General features: G+C 42.6%; 2 protein-coding genes across 2 annotated transcripts; both read left to right on the forward strand.

Annotated features, from left to right (window-relative positions):
• Positions 1 to 2,025: 2,025 nt before the first annotated feature.
• actr5 (actin related protein 5) lies at positions 2,026 to 9,282 on the forward strand. The gene is made up of 9 exons (XM_056423031.1): positions 2,026 to 2,619; positions 5,045 to 5,283; positions 5,448 to 5,617; positions 6,097 to 6,314; positions 6,547 to 6,711; positions 7,637 to 7,741; positions 7,954 to 8,093; positions 8,215 to 8,347; positions 8,548 to 9,282. The coding sequence occupies exons 1-9, from the start codon at positions 2,236 to 2,238 to the stop codon at positions 8,872 to 8,874; spliced, it is 1,881 nt and encodes a 626-aa protein (XP_056279006.1). The 5' UTR covers positions 2,026 to 2,235; the 3' UTR covers positions 8,875 to 9,282.
• Positions 9,283 to 14,223: 4,941 nt separating this feature from the next.
• On the forward strand, positions 14,224 to 19,943 carry ndufa4l2a (NDUFA4 mitochondrial complex associated like 2a). Its single transcript, XM_056423364.1, has 4 exons — positions 14,224 to 14,409; positions 17,510 to 17,595; positions 18,561 to 18,621; positions 18,762 to 19,943. The coding sequence occupies exons 1-4, from the start codon at positions 14,365 to 14,367 to the stop codon at positions 18,816 to 18,818; spliced, it is 249 nt and encodes an 82-aa protein (XP_056279339.1). The 5' UTR covers positions 14,224 to 14,364; the 3' UTR covers positions 18,819 to 19,943.

Consider the following 19,943-nt stretch of genomic DNA (forward strand, 5'->3'; position numbering starts at 1 on the left):
GATCAAAATGTGTGTGAGGTCTCCCACGTGCACATGTGCATTGACTGGAATGCAACAGCCTGGGATGTACAGTAGCTTACATGTGCAGGTGTCCCACATCACCAGCTGAGGCTTCACTCGGTCAGACACAGAGAAACGAGGGATCTGCAGGGCCCGAGGGAAAATGTCTGTTCACATGGTTCAGATGTAGCTTCAAAATGGACTCATGCATTTAGAGTTTATCTGTTCAGTTGACCCCTGATTTGAGGTGACAGTGATAAGAAGAAGATGGCGGTGAGACTTGAAACCTCTCTTTTAGCTTGCATTGATTGGAAATGGCTCTGTAGACATTAAAGGCGATTATTTTATGGCTGCATCATTTCATTATATGGAAACTTTGGGGGTCTTCACTAAAATGTAAAATGTGCTGCAGAGCATGAGTCTTCACCGACTGGTCAAACGACTATTTAGTGAGATTAGGTACATTCAAATGTGTAATTGCAATTTGCAATTTAATACAAAGCAGTTCTATATTCAAACCATAATTTGATAATCTTTGATGTTTATATCCAGTCGGACAAAAAACAGGCCCTTTGCCTATAATAATCCACCAGGTTTGCTTAGCACGACCTCTGGTGGCAAAAGGTATACATTCAAAATGCACTTTTATTGAAATAAAAGCAGAAAGCTGTCATGCTTCATATCATCGGGGTACAACCACACAGGTGCAGTAAAGTACAAGTATTGTTTGCTCCTGGCGTAAGCCTCATTAGCCGGCACATGAACATACAATAGGATGATTTATTTGTGTCAATGTGGCATCCACAGAGAACCAAAGTTGATTTCAAGTTTAAAACTAAAAATATCTTGGGAAAAACGCCATTCAAATGTTTTTCATGTGAACAGCTTCTATTGTATCTCGGCTGCCAATACTGTAGGAGTCTAGCCATCACTTGTCGGACAGGACGCACCTAGTGAACAATGTGCTTCTGGCAGACGAGCTAAATGAGTTCTACTGCCGCTTTGAAAGACAATGGAGCAGTCCTGAGACAATCCCCCACAGCCCCACCAACAAACCACAGACCATCAGCCCACCTCCCCCAGCCCGCTCTCACACACCTCTGGGAGCACCCATCAACTCAGCGCGACTCGTCATCCTGGAAACCCGTCAGAGGCTGTTTTAAAAGCAAAACCCCATAAAACCGCCCAGCCGGGCCCCCCCTCCCTCTCCCCCACCTCCCTCTGAAGCACTGTGCTGTTGTGCCTGACATCTTCGTCACATCCCTGGAGACAACCCCCGGGAGACATGCCCGGCCTCCACTGCTTCCCCCATCCACCAACCCAGATGTCCCCAACTCAATGACTACAGGACTCAATGACACATGACATCGCCCCCTGCCTCTTCATGGTCATGTCATCAGCACACCTCAAGACCATCACACTGTCTGACCCCCCGCACACTCACCCCTCCCAACCGGCCCAGCAGGCCAGACAGGTCTTCTGCAGGCGATGCCCTCAACATAGCCCCCACTACTCTGGACTCCCGATGGACCCCATCTGTTTCTGGACCAGGACTCTGCCTTTAATCTTCCAATCCGCCCTGCGATCATCCTGCCTCTCCCAGCTGCAGCCCTCGCAGCTGCGTGCCCAGACTTCCTGCAGGTGACCTGACCGACGCCTGACCACACAGGCGACAGGAGCGCTCCCGGACTCGTCGGACTGCCCCTCAGGCTCCCCCTGACACGGCCCCTCTCCCTATTCTGTCCTCTCTCCCAACTCCTGTACACCAGTCACTCCTCTGCCAAGCACCAGTCACACACCACCCTCCTTGGACTCACTCATGGGTGGGGGTTGGACTCATACCTGAGTCTGGTGTGGGCAGGGCGCCCAAGTGGACGCCATCCCTTCATTTCTAGCGCCGTCTGCTGGAAGCCTCCACCGTTGCAGCTCCAGTTACACTGCGCATGCGTGTGTTTCCCCCCCATAGCTCAAGGCCGCAGCCTTCGTGCAGTAGCCTTGTTGGTAAAGCGGACAGATATGAAATGCGTTGATGTTACAAACCTTAGTTGAAGAGATACACTTTTTTTGTCGTTGTTGACAGCAAAGCAAAAGCGTGTATTTTATTAAATCGGTGTAAACTATTATTGTAGTATAATGCATGTAAATAGCAACACTTGATTCGAAAACAAGTGGGAACTATAAATCGGCGACACCGAGACTTCACCCGGCTGTATTTTGCAGTGACGCACTTCCAAAATGGCTTCCAAACAAGAACCGGTCTATCAAATTTTCTCATTTCAGGACTTTAAAACATCTCCCGACCCGATTTGTCCAACACCCGCCCAATGCCTGTCCTCTACATCTACCCCGATAGTGATCGATAACGGCTCTTTCCAGACCCGGGCTGGCTGGGCGGCTCCAGGGGCGGAGTTTGACTCTCCGCGGATGCTCTTCAAGTCGGTGACGGCGCGCAGCAGAGGGGCCGCCCGCAGCGAGACCCAGATCGGAAACGATATCCCAAACCTGGAGCCGCTGCGGTGGCTCCTGAAGAGCCAGTTTGACCGAAACGTGGTGGTCAACTTCGAGATCCAGGAGCTCATGTTCGACTATGTGTTCACTCACTTGGGCATCGAATCAGAGGTGAGTGGTGAGTGGTGGGCGGGGTCAACAACTACGCCATCCACGTCCTTTCTTCACGCTATCGACGTGACATCATCTATTTTATTATGTCGGTTATTTACACATCAATGCCTTTTCAAAAACAATATTTCCAGTTTACGACCTTTCTTCACTTTATCCAAGTGTTTCTTTGGCTTTGCATAACCCAACCCAACGGTTAACATATTGTTGAGTTTGTGCTAAATAAATAAATCCGATTTTATCAACATTAAAAGTCTCCAGGTGCAGATTAAAGGAGGAAAGAACCAGTCGCAAAGATATTTTCTTCCTAATGAATAAAGAAAGTTATACCCCATGGACAGTAATGCAGGATGGTAATATTCATACCTGCAAACTTGTCACCATTCGGTGAAATTCACCGTTTTGAAATTAAAATAGGTCATCCACGTGAATCGTGTAGATCCGAAGAGTTTTTGTTTTGGGGTAGAGGGGGGGGGTCAACTGGGGGGGGGGGGACCTGGCCGGCCGGCGTTTCTGAGATTGGAGTGAGACACGGAGAACACTGACATACAGTAAGTATGAAGCGACAGAAGGAGCTGTTTGTCGAGCTTAGCTTAATAACTAATAACTAGTGCTGTGAAAAATAACGCGTTAACTCAGTTAATCCAATTACAGGTTTAACTAGTTTTTTTTTTTTTAACGCATTTAACGCATGCGCAGAATGAGCTTCCAATCCGTCTGTTGTTGGTCGTCGGGACGAAAAAAAAGTCACTTGAAAAATGAGCTTCCAATACACCACTTCAATCTGAACTCTGTCCGCTCTCATGCAGACGGTCTGTTCATCGGTAACGATCCTTCCGCAGGTTCACCTCCGGAAACCTTGTTACGACTTTTACTTCCTGTAGATCAGGGTCTCAACACGTCGATCGCGACCTGCCAGTCGATCGCGGCGTAGTGTTGGTAGATCGCATGACATTAAAGAGATTGGCCCGCCCCCTGACATGTTCTCTATAGCACGTCTTTGTTCTTTTATTAAACTAAACGTCTGTTGTTGATCGTATCTCCACAGCAGCATGTCATTTCTGTCTCTACGCGCGCATCGGGACCGAGCAAAAAAAGTCACTTGTCAATCTGTCCACCTTTAGATTGTATCATGGTGGAGTTAATGGTTGACAAACAAGAGAAACATGTTCTGTTTAACCCTCCTGTTACCTTTACATTTACGAACATATTTTACCCTCGGGGTCAATTTGACCCCAGCAATTAAAACCTCCAGAAAATTATTAGAATTAATATTGATTCCCAAGTTTAAGTGTGAGGTACTTTATGTTTGTTTGTTGACTACCTAAATAGCCCTTTAAATAAATAAAAAAGTTGATATTTCTGATATGTTTGACACAGTGAAAACAGCCTGGGTCAAATTGACCCCAAAGAACACCGACATTAAACATTGAATGGGGTCAAATTGACCCGAAAGGTAACAGGAGGGTTAAACATTCTGTTTAGGATGAAGATGTATTAATGTTCCATATGGAAGAAAACTGCTAAATAACTGCTGAGTTGCAGCACCATTGTATAGAAGAATGTATAAATGTATATATCCGTCTTTTGTCATAAATCTCTGTTCTCACAAAATATACCGAGAATATCGGTAATATGTGATTAATCCACAAAAACCTGTGATTAAGCCGATTAAACATTTTAATCGTTTCACAGCCCTTGTGTGTGTGTGTGTGTGTGTGTGTGTGTGTGTGTGTGTGTGTGTGTGTGTGTGTGTGTGTGTGTGTGTGTGTGTGTGTGTGTGTGTGTGTGTGTGTGTGTGTGTGTGTGTGTGTGTGTGTGTGTGTGTGTGTGTGTGTGTGTGTGTGTGTGTGTGTGTGTCAAAGCCAAGGGGGTTTCACCTCAAACACACATCTGTAAAGTTATGTAACTCTATAATTGCTCACACTGAATTCTGGTCTCGTGGTAGTATCATGATATGGCAGGTATTGTGTCAAAGATCGTGACAACAACCAGGTAGAGGCAGAACAGACTCAAGGAACAGACTCAAGGAACAGACTCGAGGCTCAGCAGAGCACAAGACTTGTTCAGGCCAAAAAGTTGGTTCATGAATCACCATATTATATATAATGACAATTTATATGTATTAATATTATTACAGGGCCCGATCACTGACTTAGTGAGAATGGTGGACCTATTGTTCTCTTAAAATGTTTATTTTTATGTAGATTTGTGGTCAGAACAATCAAATGACCGTAGTTCATACATGTGGCGACAAAAAAGTCACCAGCACACTCCCCCCCCCCCCTCCCTTGTCACCTTTTTCACTCCTCATGAGTTTGCAGGCATGAATATTGAACGCTTTCTGTTTTAAATGCAAAATCAAAATAAACTCACTATGACATCCAGTCTATCAAACAGCACTGCTCTCCCCATGCTTTTCTAGGGCAGTGTGCCACACCCCATTGTGCTGACGGAGGCGCCCTGCAACCCGCTGCACTGTCGGAAGATGATGTCAGAGTTGCTGTTCGAGTGCTACCGCGTCCCATACGTCTCCTACGGCGTGGACAGCTTGTACAGTTTCTACAACAATAGCACTCAAATGAGCCTCCAGCCACCACAAACCGGCATCGTTTTGTCCTCAGGATACCACTGCTCTCACATCCTGCCGGTTATCGACGGCAGGTGAGAACCCACCGACAAACACCTCTGTGTTGCATTCGTTCTTTCAAAGTTCATTTGACTTATTGTTCTCTGAGAAAGACTCTGTTCCACTGTTAGAGACTATTCAGTGAAATCACACACAGATTACTCTGCTGAGTCTAACTTTGATACGGTTTTGATTCTAGGTTTGATGCGGTGAACTGTAAGCGTGTGAACGCGGCTGGGAGCCAGGCAGCGTCCTACCTGCAGCGCCTCCTCCAGCTGAAATACCCAGGTCACCTCGCCGCAATCACACTAAACCGCGTGGAGGAACTGCTGCATGAACACAGCTACACTGCTGTGGATTACCATGAAGGTACACCGTGTCTGTGTGAACAGTCATATATGCTGATAAACTTAGAGTTTAAGATTTTGAATCATTGAAGAAATGTTTCTTTACTAATGTTAATAAACTCCACACCGACATGCATTTTCTTCTAAACTCATTTTTCTTTGCTGTTTCTACGTACTTGGGCGACTGTGACTCAGTGGCGAGCGAAATCGTTCTTCAATTAGAGGATCGGCAGTTCGATCCCCGGCTCCCCATGTTGATGTGTCCTTGGGCAAGACACGTAACCCCAAAATGGCTCCTGTAGCTGTGCCTACTGTGTGTGAATGTTAGTTACTGCTGATGCGCAGGTGGATCATTAGCTCCTCCCATCAGTGTATGAATGGGTGAATGACGTAATGTAGTGTTAATGCGCTTTGAGTGGTCGGAAGACTAGAAAATTGCAATACAAGTGCAGATTAATTTACCATTTACTTTCCTTTCCCTCTTTGTTGCTTTCTCCTCAGAGCTGGAAAAGTGGCGCAGCCCAGAGTTTTATGAGCGGGAGGTTCACCGCATGCAGCTTCCTTTCTCCGGTAAGGTGCCGGGCGGCTGCGTGAATGTGGAGGAGAGGCAGGAGAGACGAGCCCAGCAGCTTCGGCGGCTGCAGGAGATCAACGCTCGTCGGCGGGAGGAGAAGCTGCTGCAGGACCAAGAGAGGCTGGACAGACTTCAGGCAGTGCAGGCAAGGGCCCGATTACATCATTTGTTGTTTCTTCTAAAGCCTTTTAGGTTCTTTGACATTGACATACAGGGAGGCTTTTTGAGCCCTTTACATTTGATGGTTACAAAAAGACAAACTACGAAAAGGCTAATTGTTCTGCTCACGAATGATTGTGTTCTCTAGAGCAATAAAACATCTGAAATACAAAGTAGCTCTCAGTCACTAAACTAATCACGGGTTTGTTTGTGTGCAGGAACTGCTGGAGGACGGCCTGTTGGATCAGTTTCATAAGAACTTGGTGGAGCTCAACATGGACTCGGCCGAGGAGCTGCAGTCGTACATCAACAAACTGCAGCTGGCGGTGGAGCAGGGCCGACAGAAACTGCTGCATAGCGACGGAGCGGAGGGGAAGACTGAGGTGTGTGTGACGCCACCAAGTCAGTGAGAAACAGAATCAGGAAGTCTTGGTTTGTTGTACCGTCTCTGCTTTTCGAGGCTGTGTGTCTGACAAAACATTTGGATGAAAACATATCGTATGGTTGGCAATCAATAATGCAAACAAATAAAAGTTAAGTATTTTATATTAGGTCAACTAGATAAAAAGAAGACATGTAAAGGTTAAAGTATGACAAAAAAAACACAAACTCCAGCACTTGCTGGAATAACTGAAGTGTATAGCATTGTGTTTTATTTCTATGTACTTGGCTGTAAGTTAGGAAATGCAAACGCTTCATCCGCCAACAGTAACAAGCCATTTTGAAAAATCATTGCAGGGTAAATACCGGCTTAATTTATAACGCATAACTCAAAAAGTATTAAACCGAATCGCATGAAATTGGGTGGGATGATTGGTTATTATCCGGGGACCATTTGCTTAGATTTTGGGATCGATCTGGTCAAAGGTCAAGGTCAAGGTCATGAATAGGTCAAAATCTTCTATTTACCATAGCGCGGTCAATTTCTATCCAATTGGCATGTAACTAATGCCAACATGTTCATAATTCAATGCCCAATCTTGTGATATGCGAAGGTATGCGCTCTACCGAGTGCCCGTTCTAGTTACACTTGTGTTTACCCTGCGATGACACGTCCAAATGGCTGGTATGAAAGAGGCCCATAAGGAAACAAAGTGGACACTGTGTTCTTCACAAAATTAATGACAGCAGCGGATCTACTTAAGAACCACTGATCTGAGGTCACATTGAAATGTACCCGTTATTAATTGGGTCGACACGTCACCGGCGTGAATGCGCTCTGGGCTTGACTGGATCCGTCCTTGTTTGCTGCAGTCGATGTGCTGCAGCTGACATGAAGCCTGAGGCTGTTCTGTTGCTCTCTGCCAGGTGTCTGAGCTGGAGCCGCCGATGGACGAGGGAGATGGAGTGGCGCTGATTGATCCTGACTTCCCTGAGGACACGCTGCCAGAGAAACCTGCTAATGTGGTTCAGGTAGTGGCACAGAGACACCGCAGACCGATATTAAGATCCTCATTAATGCTGCGCAGCCAATTATCCGCTCGGTTACTGTGTGGTAGAATATGTTAGAAAAACTTTCGGGTCTGTGTTATGTTTATGTGGCAGAACGGTAAGGAAGCAAACTTTGCTAATAAGATGATGCATTGGGTGGCGTTGGTGAATATTCACTTTTGTCTCTTTTCCAGCCTTTGTTCAACATGGCGGAGTACCACCAGCTGTTTGTAGGGACGGAGCGTCTGCGGTGTCCAGAGATCATGTTCCAGCCCTCTCCAACCGCAGAGGACCAGATGGGACTGATGGAGACGTTGCAGTACGTCCTTGCCAGGTAATGACAAATCATGGGAACATGGCTCACTAGCGCCTCAAACATTCATGTTCAGAACTAATAGTTTATTGATAGATACACTATTTCCATTGACGCGTTCTTACTTCTGTGCCACATGCAGGTACACACCAGAGCAGCAGGAGGCGCTGGTGAGCAATGTGTTTCTGACAGGAGGCAACATGCAGTACCCGGGTATGAAGCAGAGGGTGGAGAGAGAACTGCTGGCCATGAGGCCCTTCCAGTCACACTTTAAGGTATAAGGTCCTTTTTGTCGCATTACACATTCCTACATTCCGGTGTCGGCCAATGATGATGAATGTTGCCTCTATTGGTTTCCGTCATTTGATTTGACAAACACATCTTACACTAAAAATCTATTGTAAACCAGTTAACCAGGCGTTGCTGATACTCGAGAGGAAATCTTGTCAGTACATATGAACTCTGACTGTCTCAGGTGAGAATGGCGTCGCGGCCGGCCCTGGACGCCTGGTACGGGGCGAGAGACTGGGCCTTGCAGCATCTACCGAGCGGAGAGGGAGGAGCAGCGGAGGGCTGGATCAGCAGACAGGAGTACGAGGAGAAAGGGGGAGAGTACCTGAGCGAGCACCGTGCTTCTAATATCTTTGTTCCCATGAAAATCATCAAACAAGCTCCCGCTCGTACCACCGAGCCCTCCGCCCCGACATCTACCGGAGCCTCTGCTGCCGTCACCATGGTTACGTCTGACCTGACCCTCCCCTGTTCTACTGTTGCTGCTAATGTTACTTTGGTTTCCTCCTAAACGGGGATCTCCGTTATCATTAGAAGACGCACGGCAACAATCGAAAACATCAGCTCAGAAATCGAAGGTGCCTTAGTTGAGGCTGTTTTTACAATATTAAGAACGTTTCCTCTTTTGAGCCAACCAGTTCACCGTTTGTTAATGGGAATAGACTTCCGGTCTGTTCTTAATCTTCATCAATCTGCTGTTGGTCTCCTGTGACTTTTGTAACTTCTGACTGGAACTTTGTTGGAAATACAGCGTTGTTATATTTCCATGATGCTTTGCAAAACCACAAGAGGCCATTCATATTGAATGGTCATCAAAAGAATGATCTTCAAAGGTCTCGTGGGAATGTTTCATCTACTTTGTAAATAGATTTTGTTGTTTGTATGTTTTTATTAAAATATATATTTTCTCTAATGGAAACAGCTGTTTGCTTTTAATTAAATCACAGATTGAGATGGAAGTCAGGCAGCTGTCTCACAGATGAAGTCTTTTGAAAATACATTTACATCCCCCTTCCTCAGACCTGTCACACACACACACACACACACGCACAAAGTATTGAAAAATGACACAAATTTAAATTGTACATTTTCCTTCAGGAAACTATAAATATAACGTCCACATTTGAAATGCTGTTACGAGGGGCTGTTCACTTGTTTTTGTTTTATAAATAACTGAAATGTTAAATCCATTTTCAAAGTTGATGATTTATTTGCTGTTCAGACAAATATATCCAAACTGACTAAAAATAAAAATATATATATTTGCAAGGAAAGATACGACCAGAGGTGAAAAGACCCGTTCAATACAGCATGATCTGGTGTTGCGACATAGTTTTACGTCACTAGAATGCGCAGATAAAATTGTGGCTGCATATTTTCTGCCTCTATGACTGAGCATTTCACAATTGTAGATCGATCATACAACACATTTAGATTATTCTCTTATGTCTCATTGATTTGCTTCAATCCAAGAGTTTCAAGGAGAGACACTCAATGTTGGTTTCCATTGATAATAAAAACTGATGTGGGAGAGCCAGCTAATAAATATGTGCTTTGGATCCAACTCATCTACAAAAGCAGTTTATTTAGCCTAATGTCGCTTATTTCTTATACTAAATACGTCCACTTCTCTCTCATCTGATCAAAAGGTTTTCACTCTCACTGAAGATTTGTCAGGTGACTTGCAGGCGTGCTTGCTGCACTCTTTTGATCCTTGTTAGTCCACATGAATAACCCAGCAGACCCCAGCGGTCTGATCGTATTATGTGGTGATAAACCATAACACTCGAGGTTCAAACCGCCTGCCAGCTTGTTCCGTTTCTCCTCAAGCAGCAGCAGCGCACACACACACACACACACACACACACACACACACACACACACACACACACACACACACACACACACACACACACACACACACACACACAAAACCCCATGGTTTCTACAGCAGGGCAGAGCGAAGCTAATCGGAGCCAAAACAGGGTGATTGGCTCAAATTTAACAAGAGGGATTAAAGGGGGGGGGGGGGTCAATCTTTTATGTGTAAAGGCAAGAAAACAGGATTAATTTCTATGGCTACACTACATTTCAGCCAGACTTTCTTATTGATATTTGAGGGGAGAAAAGAAATTCAACTGCAGGTTCAACTCAAACAAGACAATGGATAATGCGTTTCAACCTTTTTAGCCTGCTGTGACTAATAGGGGAGGGGGGAGGAGGGAGGGGGGGGGGGCAATGTGCGGTTTTTGGTTTGGTATACAGCATTAACAAGCAGAATAATCTCATTACGGTTTATATTTGAGATTTGTGATAATCCGTGTTGGCCCGGTCCTTCTGAGCCATTCAGAATGCTCGAAATAATATAAACATGTGATGGGTGGTCAAGGTGCCCCCTCTTATCCATGTTTCAGCTCCCCCGCCGCTGCCACCTTGCCAGATGTCAAACGTACTGCTCGCACCAATATGCGTCATCGTTAGGTTTATAAGCTCCTGGGATACTGGAGGTATGGCTGCACCGTATTGGACCTGAGTGGGCACTGTTTGTGCCTTAGTGTCCAATTATGAGGATTTATGTGTGAGCGCTGTGCTGCAGGTCAGCAGGAGCAGCAGGCAGAGCTGAGCTCATGTCACACAGTCCTGTGTCAGAGGGGAGGAGGGAATAAGGAGCCGCAGTTGGCGATGTGACAGATGCACACTTTTTTTCAATGGTTGGACAATCTCATTTCATTTTTCTGCATGAGCCTGCATGTCACACATTCTGGATAGTTCTGGAAGCAACAATATGATCCACTTATTTTGTTCTTATTTTGATGCAGGTTACAGAGTTTAAAATAACCTGTTGACAGAATGTCCCATTGGCACACAAGAGGAAGACATGCTGAAATCCAATGCAACCTTTGTTGCAGACAACCACCTCTTTCTCTCCAAGCTTCCTGTGTTTCTTCACTCTGCACAGGGAAAACTCTTTTGCAGACTATCCCAAGCGTAGATGCCTCGTGTTTAAGGGTGGGAAGCCTTGAGGGATCATGCCCTTGTTTCTAGCGACTTCTAGTTTCATGGGACGCCTGCACAGTGGGGACTGGAAATGGGACTACAGCTTGAACCTACTAAGCATGATGCCTTACTCATGAAGCTCATTGTGTTTGAGATGATTTGTTACTTTCTTTCCTACCGTAGCTAAAAGCCAGCTGCGAGGGATAAAGTATTGAGATTACATTACATTACATTACATGTTATTTAGCAGACACTTTTATTCAAAGTAACTTACAATAAGTGCATTCAACCTAGAGTACAAACTAAGAACAACAAGAATACAGAAAGTAACATTTCCTCAACATAGTCCAACTACAAAAGTACCATAATAAGAGCTATTTAAGTGCCACTTTAGTGCTAATCTGTGTTTTAATCCAGATATAGTCGGAAAAGATGTGTTTTTAGTTTCCGGCGGAAGATGTAGAGAGATCATTATCATTTAGCAATATCACACTATAATAATACCCGATTACACGGAGAAATCCTGCATTTGAAAGTGTTACTAATGTAAAAGTGGAGGCATTTTAGCAACAAAATACTTTAAATTTGAAAAGTACATGAAAACGGTAGCTGTTGCAGCTAGTTGAGGTGGAACCGATTGAAACTATTTCTATCTACTTTTAGGTCGTTTAATTTATAATTATCATTTGCAATAATTTGTGTACATCGTAACTTCGATCCACTGCAAGCCACAACTCGTTTTGAGAAGTCTTTTGAGTTGATGCGTTCATGTGAGAAGCCTTTTACATCGACCTCTGCCAAACTATTTATTAAAATTCAAGAAACAACTAAATTCACAATATGCTGGTAAAAACGTCCACGATAGATTACTGTTTGTTTTGTGGGATTGATTTTCCAACGGACCATCATTCAGTGTTTCTTGGCGGCTGTCCATCTAGATCCCACGTCAGCGCTGCACCGTTATGACCTTAACCAGGACAAGTGTTGACAAACCACTCTGTATCTTTACCCACCAATCATTACTCTTTGGAAAGATTTCACGTATTGTTTACAGGGATTGCTGTTCAAAATCATTTAATGATGAAACACTCCCCTCGTTTAGTCTTTAAACGTGTCAATACAAGGTTTTGAGGTTCCCTCACAGAGAACAAAGATGTACGCAGTGGAAAAAGTACCAATAGCAGCATAATCCACTTCACTATTGCTCACATATGCTCCCCACTGCTGCCCAGGTTTGAGGAAGGAAATACCAAAAGAGTGCATTTATCCATATCTTTGACATATTTAAATTACATTTTAAACATGAATAGCAATTGCTTTGAGAGGAAACGTTGAATATGTCACAGGAGTTGTTTGAGAAGTTTCTGTAGATGAACGGGTCACTACTGCATCCTTAAGTGACGGGAATCAGCTACAAACCTTCCAGAGCATCTGTGAAACCTTCAGGGGTCCAGTGATTCAAACCGAGAAGGAAGATCCTTAAAGCAGCTGTTGAATGGATAGTCAACCTGGTTACACACACACACACACACACACACACACACACACACACACACACACACACACACACACACACACACACACACACACACACACACACACACACACACACACACACACACACACACACACACACACACACACACACACGAGTGCAATGAATTTGAGACACTTGTCCATTAAATAGAATGGGAGGTTGTCGCATTGTTGACCTTCGTTTTATTTCTGGTTTATGTCATCACTTTTGGAGTTGAGAGATCATGAATCAAGATAAAAATTGTATCTGTTTAAAAAGAAAGATCCACCCTGTGAGCCCCTCATGAGCTAAACATGAACTAATAATTCATTTGAAGGTGACATTGTTATTCTGCTCCTCAGGCGTCATCGTGTTATGTTTCCATCATGTTCTCCTTTGGATTAAACCTGATGAGAGATAATCTCCAGACTGAACCGCAAGTGAAGCACTTGTTGGGACAATTTTCCTTTGATTGACCCAAAATAAAAAAAATCAGCTGCATAACACAGACTTCTTTTGCTCTTAGTGATCAATACGCTGAGTTGCCAAGTTTCTCAACTCTCTGTCTGGATGTCAAAGTGTATCTCGGTCAGTCACTGTGAGGATTAACCTTTTTAAGTGTTTAAAGGGTACAATCGTGGTGATTGTGGTGCATAATTCTGTTTGGGATTGTCCCTGACTTCACTTGTGTTCAGCCAGACGACAAAGGGCTCGCTTCCCTGAGTGTTTTTGAAGAAGCCACAACTTGATTGCTGTGAACTTTGTTACCTTTCACTTTTTTTTGCATTGCATTATTTGCATTATTTGCACTATTTATTCTCACCAATAGTTTACTGAACATTTGTTTCACGTCATCACTGAAAAACAGAAAATGCTCATGCAAAAACTGTCTTTAATTGGAGCCCCATGTAAACCACAAGGAGGTTTCTCTTTGGTGGAGCAGATTTGAGTTCAACTGTGTTTTCTTAAAACTGGATACATCTTTACGGATATGTTTAGGCCAACTGAAGGAGACCATAGAATACAGATATTCCCCAGCGGCCTTTTTAAAAGGACACAGTGTTTGTATGCTTTTCCATTTCCTCCAGTCAGCTCCCAAAGGGTCGAAAGTCTTCAAATGCAGCAAAGGAAATGAGGGATACAAGGCCTTTGAGCTTCTTCTGATTGAACACTGTGATATAAGCCTCACATATCTCTGACCTAGATATCTAATGCATATTTACAAGGATGAAATCCTATCGTTTAAATATAAACTGTTACACAATGTCCAGCACAGAGTATTCACCCCAACAAGGGAGCTGAAGTTGATGTAATCAGATGTAAATGACCTCTTTCCCTTCTTCCTCCTCCTCCTCCTCTCCTTTCTCCACATGAGAGAGCAACAGGTCTAAATATTGTCTGTGCACCGCCTCTTGTGGATAGTTAGGGCCTGAAACACTGACTGAATCATTTCATTGTATTGTTCCTTAATTTCTATAAACAAGAGCAATGGTATTCCGGACAGTAGTACAGCACGCGAAGAGGCACCCTGGGGTAAGTCGATTTTATATTTTATTCTTTATACTTTCCTGTTTTTGTCTTTTTAGTCCTTTTTTTATCAGTGAAAACAACTTGTTTTCATTTCCAAAACGTTGGAACGTGTTGATAACATTGGGGTTTTAGCTGAAATGGTAAATTGTGCTTGTAAAATATTTATTTAATGTCGATGTGCATTTCTGAATCATTTTATCCAATGTTTCTAATAGTGAGCCAGATGTTCTGGAGAAAAGAAATGCTATGATGTTGATTTTACTCCCTGCATATTATTCAACAACGATGACAAATTAAAATCAATGTAAATGCATTTTGGTTAACTAGAAGTTAAGTGTTGTTCATTTACTGTAACAGTAATGTTATATATCATAGGTCTAGCTGAAGCTCCGTCACTGGTTACACTTCCAAATTCAGGTTGACATTTTTTTTATAGGCTCCAAACCCCAATGTATGTCTGTGTTTTATGCCGTAATTATAATATGAACAACATTATATAGAAATTAATGTAACATATTTTACTTTTATTTCTAAGAAAATGAATTCACAATAAATTGAACTTGATATGCTGTAGGTTAATATCAGTTCTAGCTTTAGTTAATAAAATACAGTAGCAGTCCCTTGATGATTGCCTGAAGCGTTTACAGTATCGGTTTATTAATTAACCTGATCAGAAGGCTCATTTTGCATCTAATCTTATTTTAACTCTTAATAAGCAGGTTACGTTTCTCCAGTGGCTCATTTGAAATCCAGCCAAATTGAGAGAGGCTTAGGACTTAAAAACACAACAATGACCCGAACAAACCTGGAACCTTCATCTGAACTGACAGAATCGAAGTTTTAACGAGATGAGTCGTTGGAATAAAATACATTCAAAAATATGAGGTGTCCCTACCGGGGATTATTTATGTCTTTTAACAGCTATGCTGTCAGAGAGCAAAGTGACAGAGTGTTAACTTCTTGTCATCGACCTCCCGTGGGAGAGAGAGGGAGAGAGAGAGAGGGAGAGAGAGAGAGTGATAGAAAAACTGCAGGGAAGAAATCCCTACAAGACTCTCCTGCTCTCCTTCACATGTTCTATCTTCAGACAGACAGGCTGAGAGACAGACAGCGAGCAGTGCAACATATGCCAGTCCTTGAGTAAATGTACGGTCCACCACCGTAGAGCTCAGAGTCGTGATTCTGAGAAGTGATGTCAGGCTTGTGTAAGCAGATCGACAGTCTCACAGCAGACGGTGGTGAATCACGTGTAAAGAGACAAGTTAGCACAATGTCTGAATGTGAGACAGACAGACAGGCAGAGCTTGACAGACAGACAGACAGACAGAATTAAAGACAGGTGTGATTATTATTCAGTCTTTTTGCTGTAGATCTTAAACTGACAGTTACACGTGTTTACTCTCTCTCTGGCCATCTTTCAGTGGTCTTTTCTAGAGTAAAAGTACAAATCAAACCAGCTCAGTAAAAATCATGCATATTAGTAAAAGTATATAACTTTGATCAGCAAAATGTAAAGTATCAAAAGGAAATGCATGTTTTGCAGAAACACATCAACTGTGACTGATTAGTCATTATGATATTACAATTAATACTAATGCTTCAGAAGCATTGTAGCCTTTTGTCTGTTCGTCCATCGGTTCCCAACTTGGGGGTCGGGCCCCTCCAGAGGGTCACAAGATTAATCTGAGAGGTCGTGAGATGGGGAAGGAAAAGTTCTGAGACACAGATTTCTAATCATAACGAGAGAATAAAACCCTTTTTGGTTGAACTGTGAACAACTCATAGACATCTGAAATGTTCAAATGCATTGTATTTTAAATGCTTAACAGTTTTGAATTTAAATCTTAATCTGCTGCTGTCAAACATCTTGAGTGGAGTATAAAGTGTGTTATATTCCTGTGAACAAGAGCAGTACTTTAATAGCCTCAGAAACATGTAGGAACGCAGTACTGTGTGTCAGCAGGTTGGCGAGGGTGACGAGTAAGAGCAGCCCAGGAGTTCATCCTCAGAGTAGTGGCAGTAATTATAATCTGTTGACAGGAATTGACATATAAAGCATGTGGTTGAACCGAAGGCTGCTGTAAATCTCAGCTACTTCAGAAAACACATTTTCCACTTCATTAAAACACTTTGTGGAGTATAATTTAAAATAGATAGTTAATTGTCAGAGCTGTTACAGTAATCTGCATAAAGGAAGTGACAAATAATAGGGATATAATGGGAATTTGGAATGATTCTTGTCTCTCACAATGAAATAAGTAAGAAGGATGAAAGCTGTATCCTCGCTTTCTTAATTAAGAATGTGTTTTTATATTTGCGTAGTCTCTGAGATGGAAACTAATCCAGTAAACAGCCACATACCGTCCATAAGAGTACAAATACAATAAGTAAATACACAACATTAAGTACATTAATTCAACATTTACTCAGAATAATGCGTTACAATATTGCACTCTACTGTGTTTAGTCCATACCTTTTTTTTGTATACGTCATAAGACCAGCTGTGTGCAATCTCAGTGTCACATGATTAGTCACATGATCAGTCACATGATCTAACGGTGCACCAACACTCACAGACGAGGCAGTGAGGACGTTCATCGTCAGTGGTTTGTGCGTTTGTTGTGGTGCAATGGATTTAATGGTGATCATGTGTCACTAAGATTGCACTCAGGTGGACTTCATTGAACAAATGATGTGACCTCTCGAGGTAAACATCAGATAGCACCATATCTTATTTAGGGCTTCAACACAAAGGTTGTGAATACATATACAAGCAGCACTTTTCAGGTTCCCTTTTGTATTTAATTTTTTTAATTTCACTAACTTTGATTTTGCAGGTCCATTTCTTAAAATCCAAATAAATATAGATTTAAATTCCAGGTTGTAATGCAACAAAATAGGTAAACACGCCAAGGGGGTGAATACATTTGCAGACCACTGCACCAAGAGAATCAAACCACTCTTAAGTCTTATTTTAAAAGCTTCAGGCTGTGTTGCCATTCATAAACAGCACAGTATCACAAATGAGTTTCACAAATCTATTTATGTAAACACAAAATGTAAGAATCTTAATTTTTGGATTATTTCTGTTTGTGTGTGCAGCTCATCCCCCAGTTCTTCGTCATCAGTCTGGGAATGAGCGCGGCCTCTCTGTATCTGGTCCGGTTGGCTACAGGACCCCATGTCATGTAAGGACCTCTGATGAGCTGCAACAGAGATAATATGTACTATGATTGGTGGCCTTCTTGTGCTGGCTACTGACACAACAGTTACCTGTTCAATGATGTAAACATCTATATGTTGTCAATTTTGATCCTGAGCATCGAGAACTTTGCATAATTCTTTAAACAAATGCGTCACCAAGCACAAGGAATCTTCTAATTAGCCTATTATATGTGTTTTCCTGTGGTTTAGACATTTGTTCAGTCCTGTTTTCATATTATTTGAGGACAAATGGCCCACCATTTCTAAAGAAGAATTAATGACTCCTTCCAGCTTGTTCACAGGATGGTGTACACCACCAGATTAGGATGTGTAAACAAGGAAATTATGTATTTTAGACTTCCTTTCAATTTCATATGCAGATGTGTTAACATTTTAATAAGGCATGGGGAGCTCAAATGATTACACTTGTCCCACTACAACCAAGCTGAGAGATTTGTTTTATGATTGTTACTGACTTCAGGGATCATTTCCCCTCCAGCCACCTCTTTCCAGGACTTCCTCTCCTCCTGCTGCTATCCAAACTCTTGATTTACCCATAATGATACTGCAATAACAGCAGACACAGCTAAGTGCTTTGCGAGCTCACAGGATGGTGCACTGGCTTGTCTCTTTGCAGGCCTTTCATCTTTTATTTGTCGTGGTTCTTTACATGCTTGATGACATTATCAGAGAGAGTGTCCTGTTGATGGCACAGCAGGCTTAAAGCAGGACTGTGTGCTGAGTTTGAATCCCACCCACAACTGTTGGTCTCATTTGTTTTTATTTTACATTTTATGCTGTTTATAAAATATCCTGTCTCTCAGGGGTATCAGATCGCTTGAATAAATATTGGATTGCTAGTCTGAACTGAGAGCTTTATTCATGTCACTCAGATTCCCAAAAGAGCCTAATTTATACCAATTATATCCGTATCTATTTATCTGTTTAGCTGGAACAAGACCGATAACCCAGAGCCATGGAATAAACTTGATCCCACGTACCAGTACAAGGTAATACCGCACACTACAAGTATTCATTGTGAGGAAACTGAGACGGCATCCTACCTGTAATTTGACGGACACGTCTCTGTTTGCATGTGAGATTGGAGACAGACATGATTTCTTAGTTTGTTTTTATTCTTCTTCTCCAGTTTGTGTCCATCAGCACCGACTACAAAAACCTAAAGAAAGACGGACCCGACTTCTAAATCTCTTGCTGGCCTGAAAATGTAACAGAGAATTATGATCTAGGCTCAAATCCACTCCTCCTTGATGTCTTTACTGTGTAGGTGGAAGGCGAAATGCATTCTAGATCTGGATCTGTAAACCTTTAGTGTCTCTGTGACTGTGTGATGTTTGCAAAGCATCTATTAATCTAGTAAATGGGACCAGCATTGTCAATGACCCTGAAGGCACATATACATATTTAAAAAGCTGAATATGTACTCCTTCCACATAATTACACCCATGCTGAAACACATGTGCACATACTCACCAGACAGGTGGTATTTTTTAGGGATACTATATAACAGATCATTGTTTTATTCACCATGTTTTAGAAATGTCAGTGTATCATTTTGAATGTTTCAAGCATCTATTGGTTCATGTTCACCTCTTGTCACATATACAAATTATTATAAAAAATTATGATCACAACCAAAAAAATGATGATTATGTTAGTCGGGGTTAAAAAAAGACAAGGATGCATAAACTGGTCTGATTCTTTCAATAAAGAGTGTGTCTGCTTCATGTTTGGATGAGAGTGTTTGTTGCCAACCTGCAACGTGACTTTCCTCACCCGCCTGCATGGAACCGACTCAGATACGGATCTAAGATCCTAAGATACAAATACACAATCATTACCTCTGATGGAACAGATCCATCTGTTGGCAGTGCAGCTGTTACTTTTGTAGCCTGATTGATATTTCAAGGACCACATTCAGAGGTGTGTGAGTGTGTGTGAGTGTGTGCTGGTGTATATGCACCAGTGTGTGTGACAGCAGCCCTGTGCCTTATTTGATCAGCGACAGCAGCGGCAGGATGCTGAGCAGTCTCGCAGCATGGCGCTGATGTATGACAGCATAGCACAGTGTGTACAATCTAAGTGTACACACAAACAAAAACACACACACACACACACACATCTGTCTCTCCCTACTGCAGACACAAGCATACAAGGATTGGACTCATAGTATGAGGTATGAGGGAATTATTTTTATTCATGCTGGTCTTTAAAAGAAGGCAAATACGATTTTAAAATAACCAAAATCACCATAATTATGTTGTACGATGAGTAATGATGGTAAAATAAAGAATAATTTGTGTGAACTTGT

The sequence above is a fragment of the Pseudoliparis swirei genome, chromosome 9 (assembly GCF_029220125.1).
Source record: "Pseudoliparis swirei isolate HS2019 ecotype Mariana Trench chromosome 9, NWPU_hadal_v1, whole genome shotgun sequence".
NCBI classification, from domain to species: domain Eukaryota; kingdom Metazoa; phylum Chordata; class Actinopteri; order Perciformes; family Liparidae; genus Pseudoliparis; species Pseudoliparis swirei.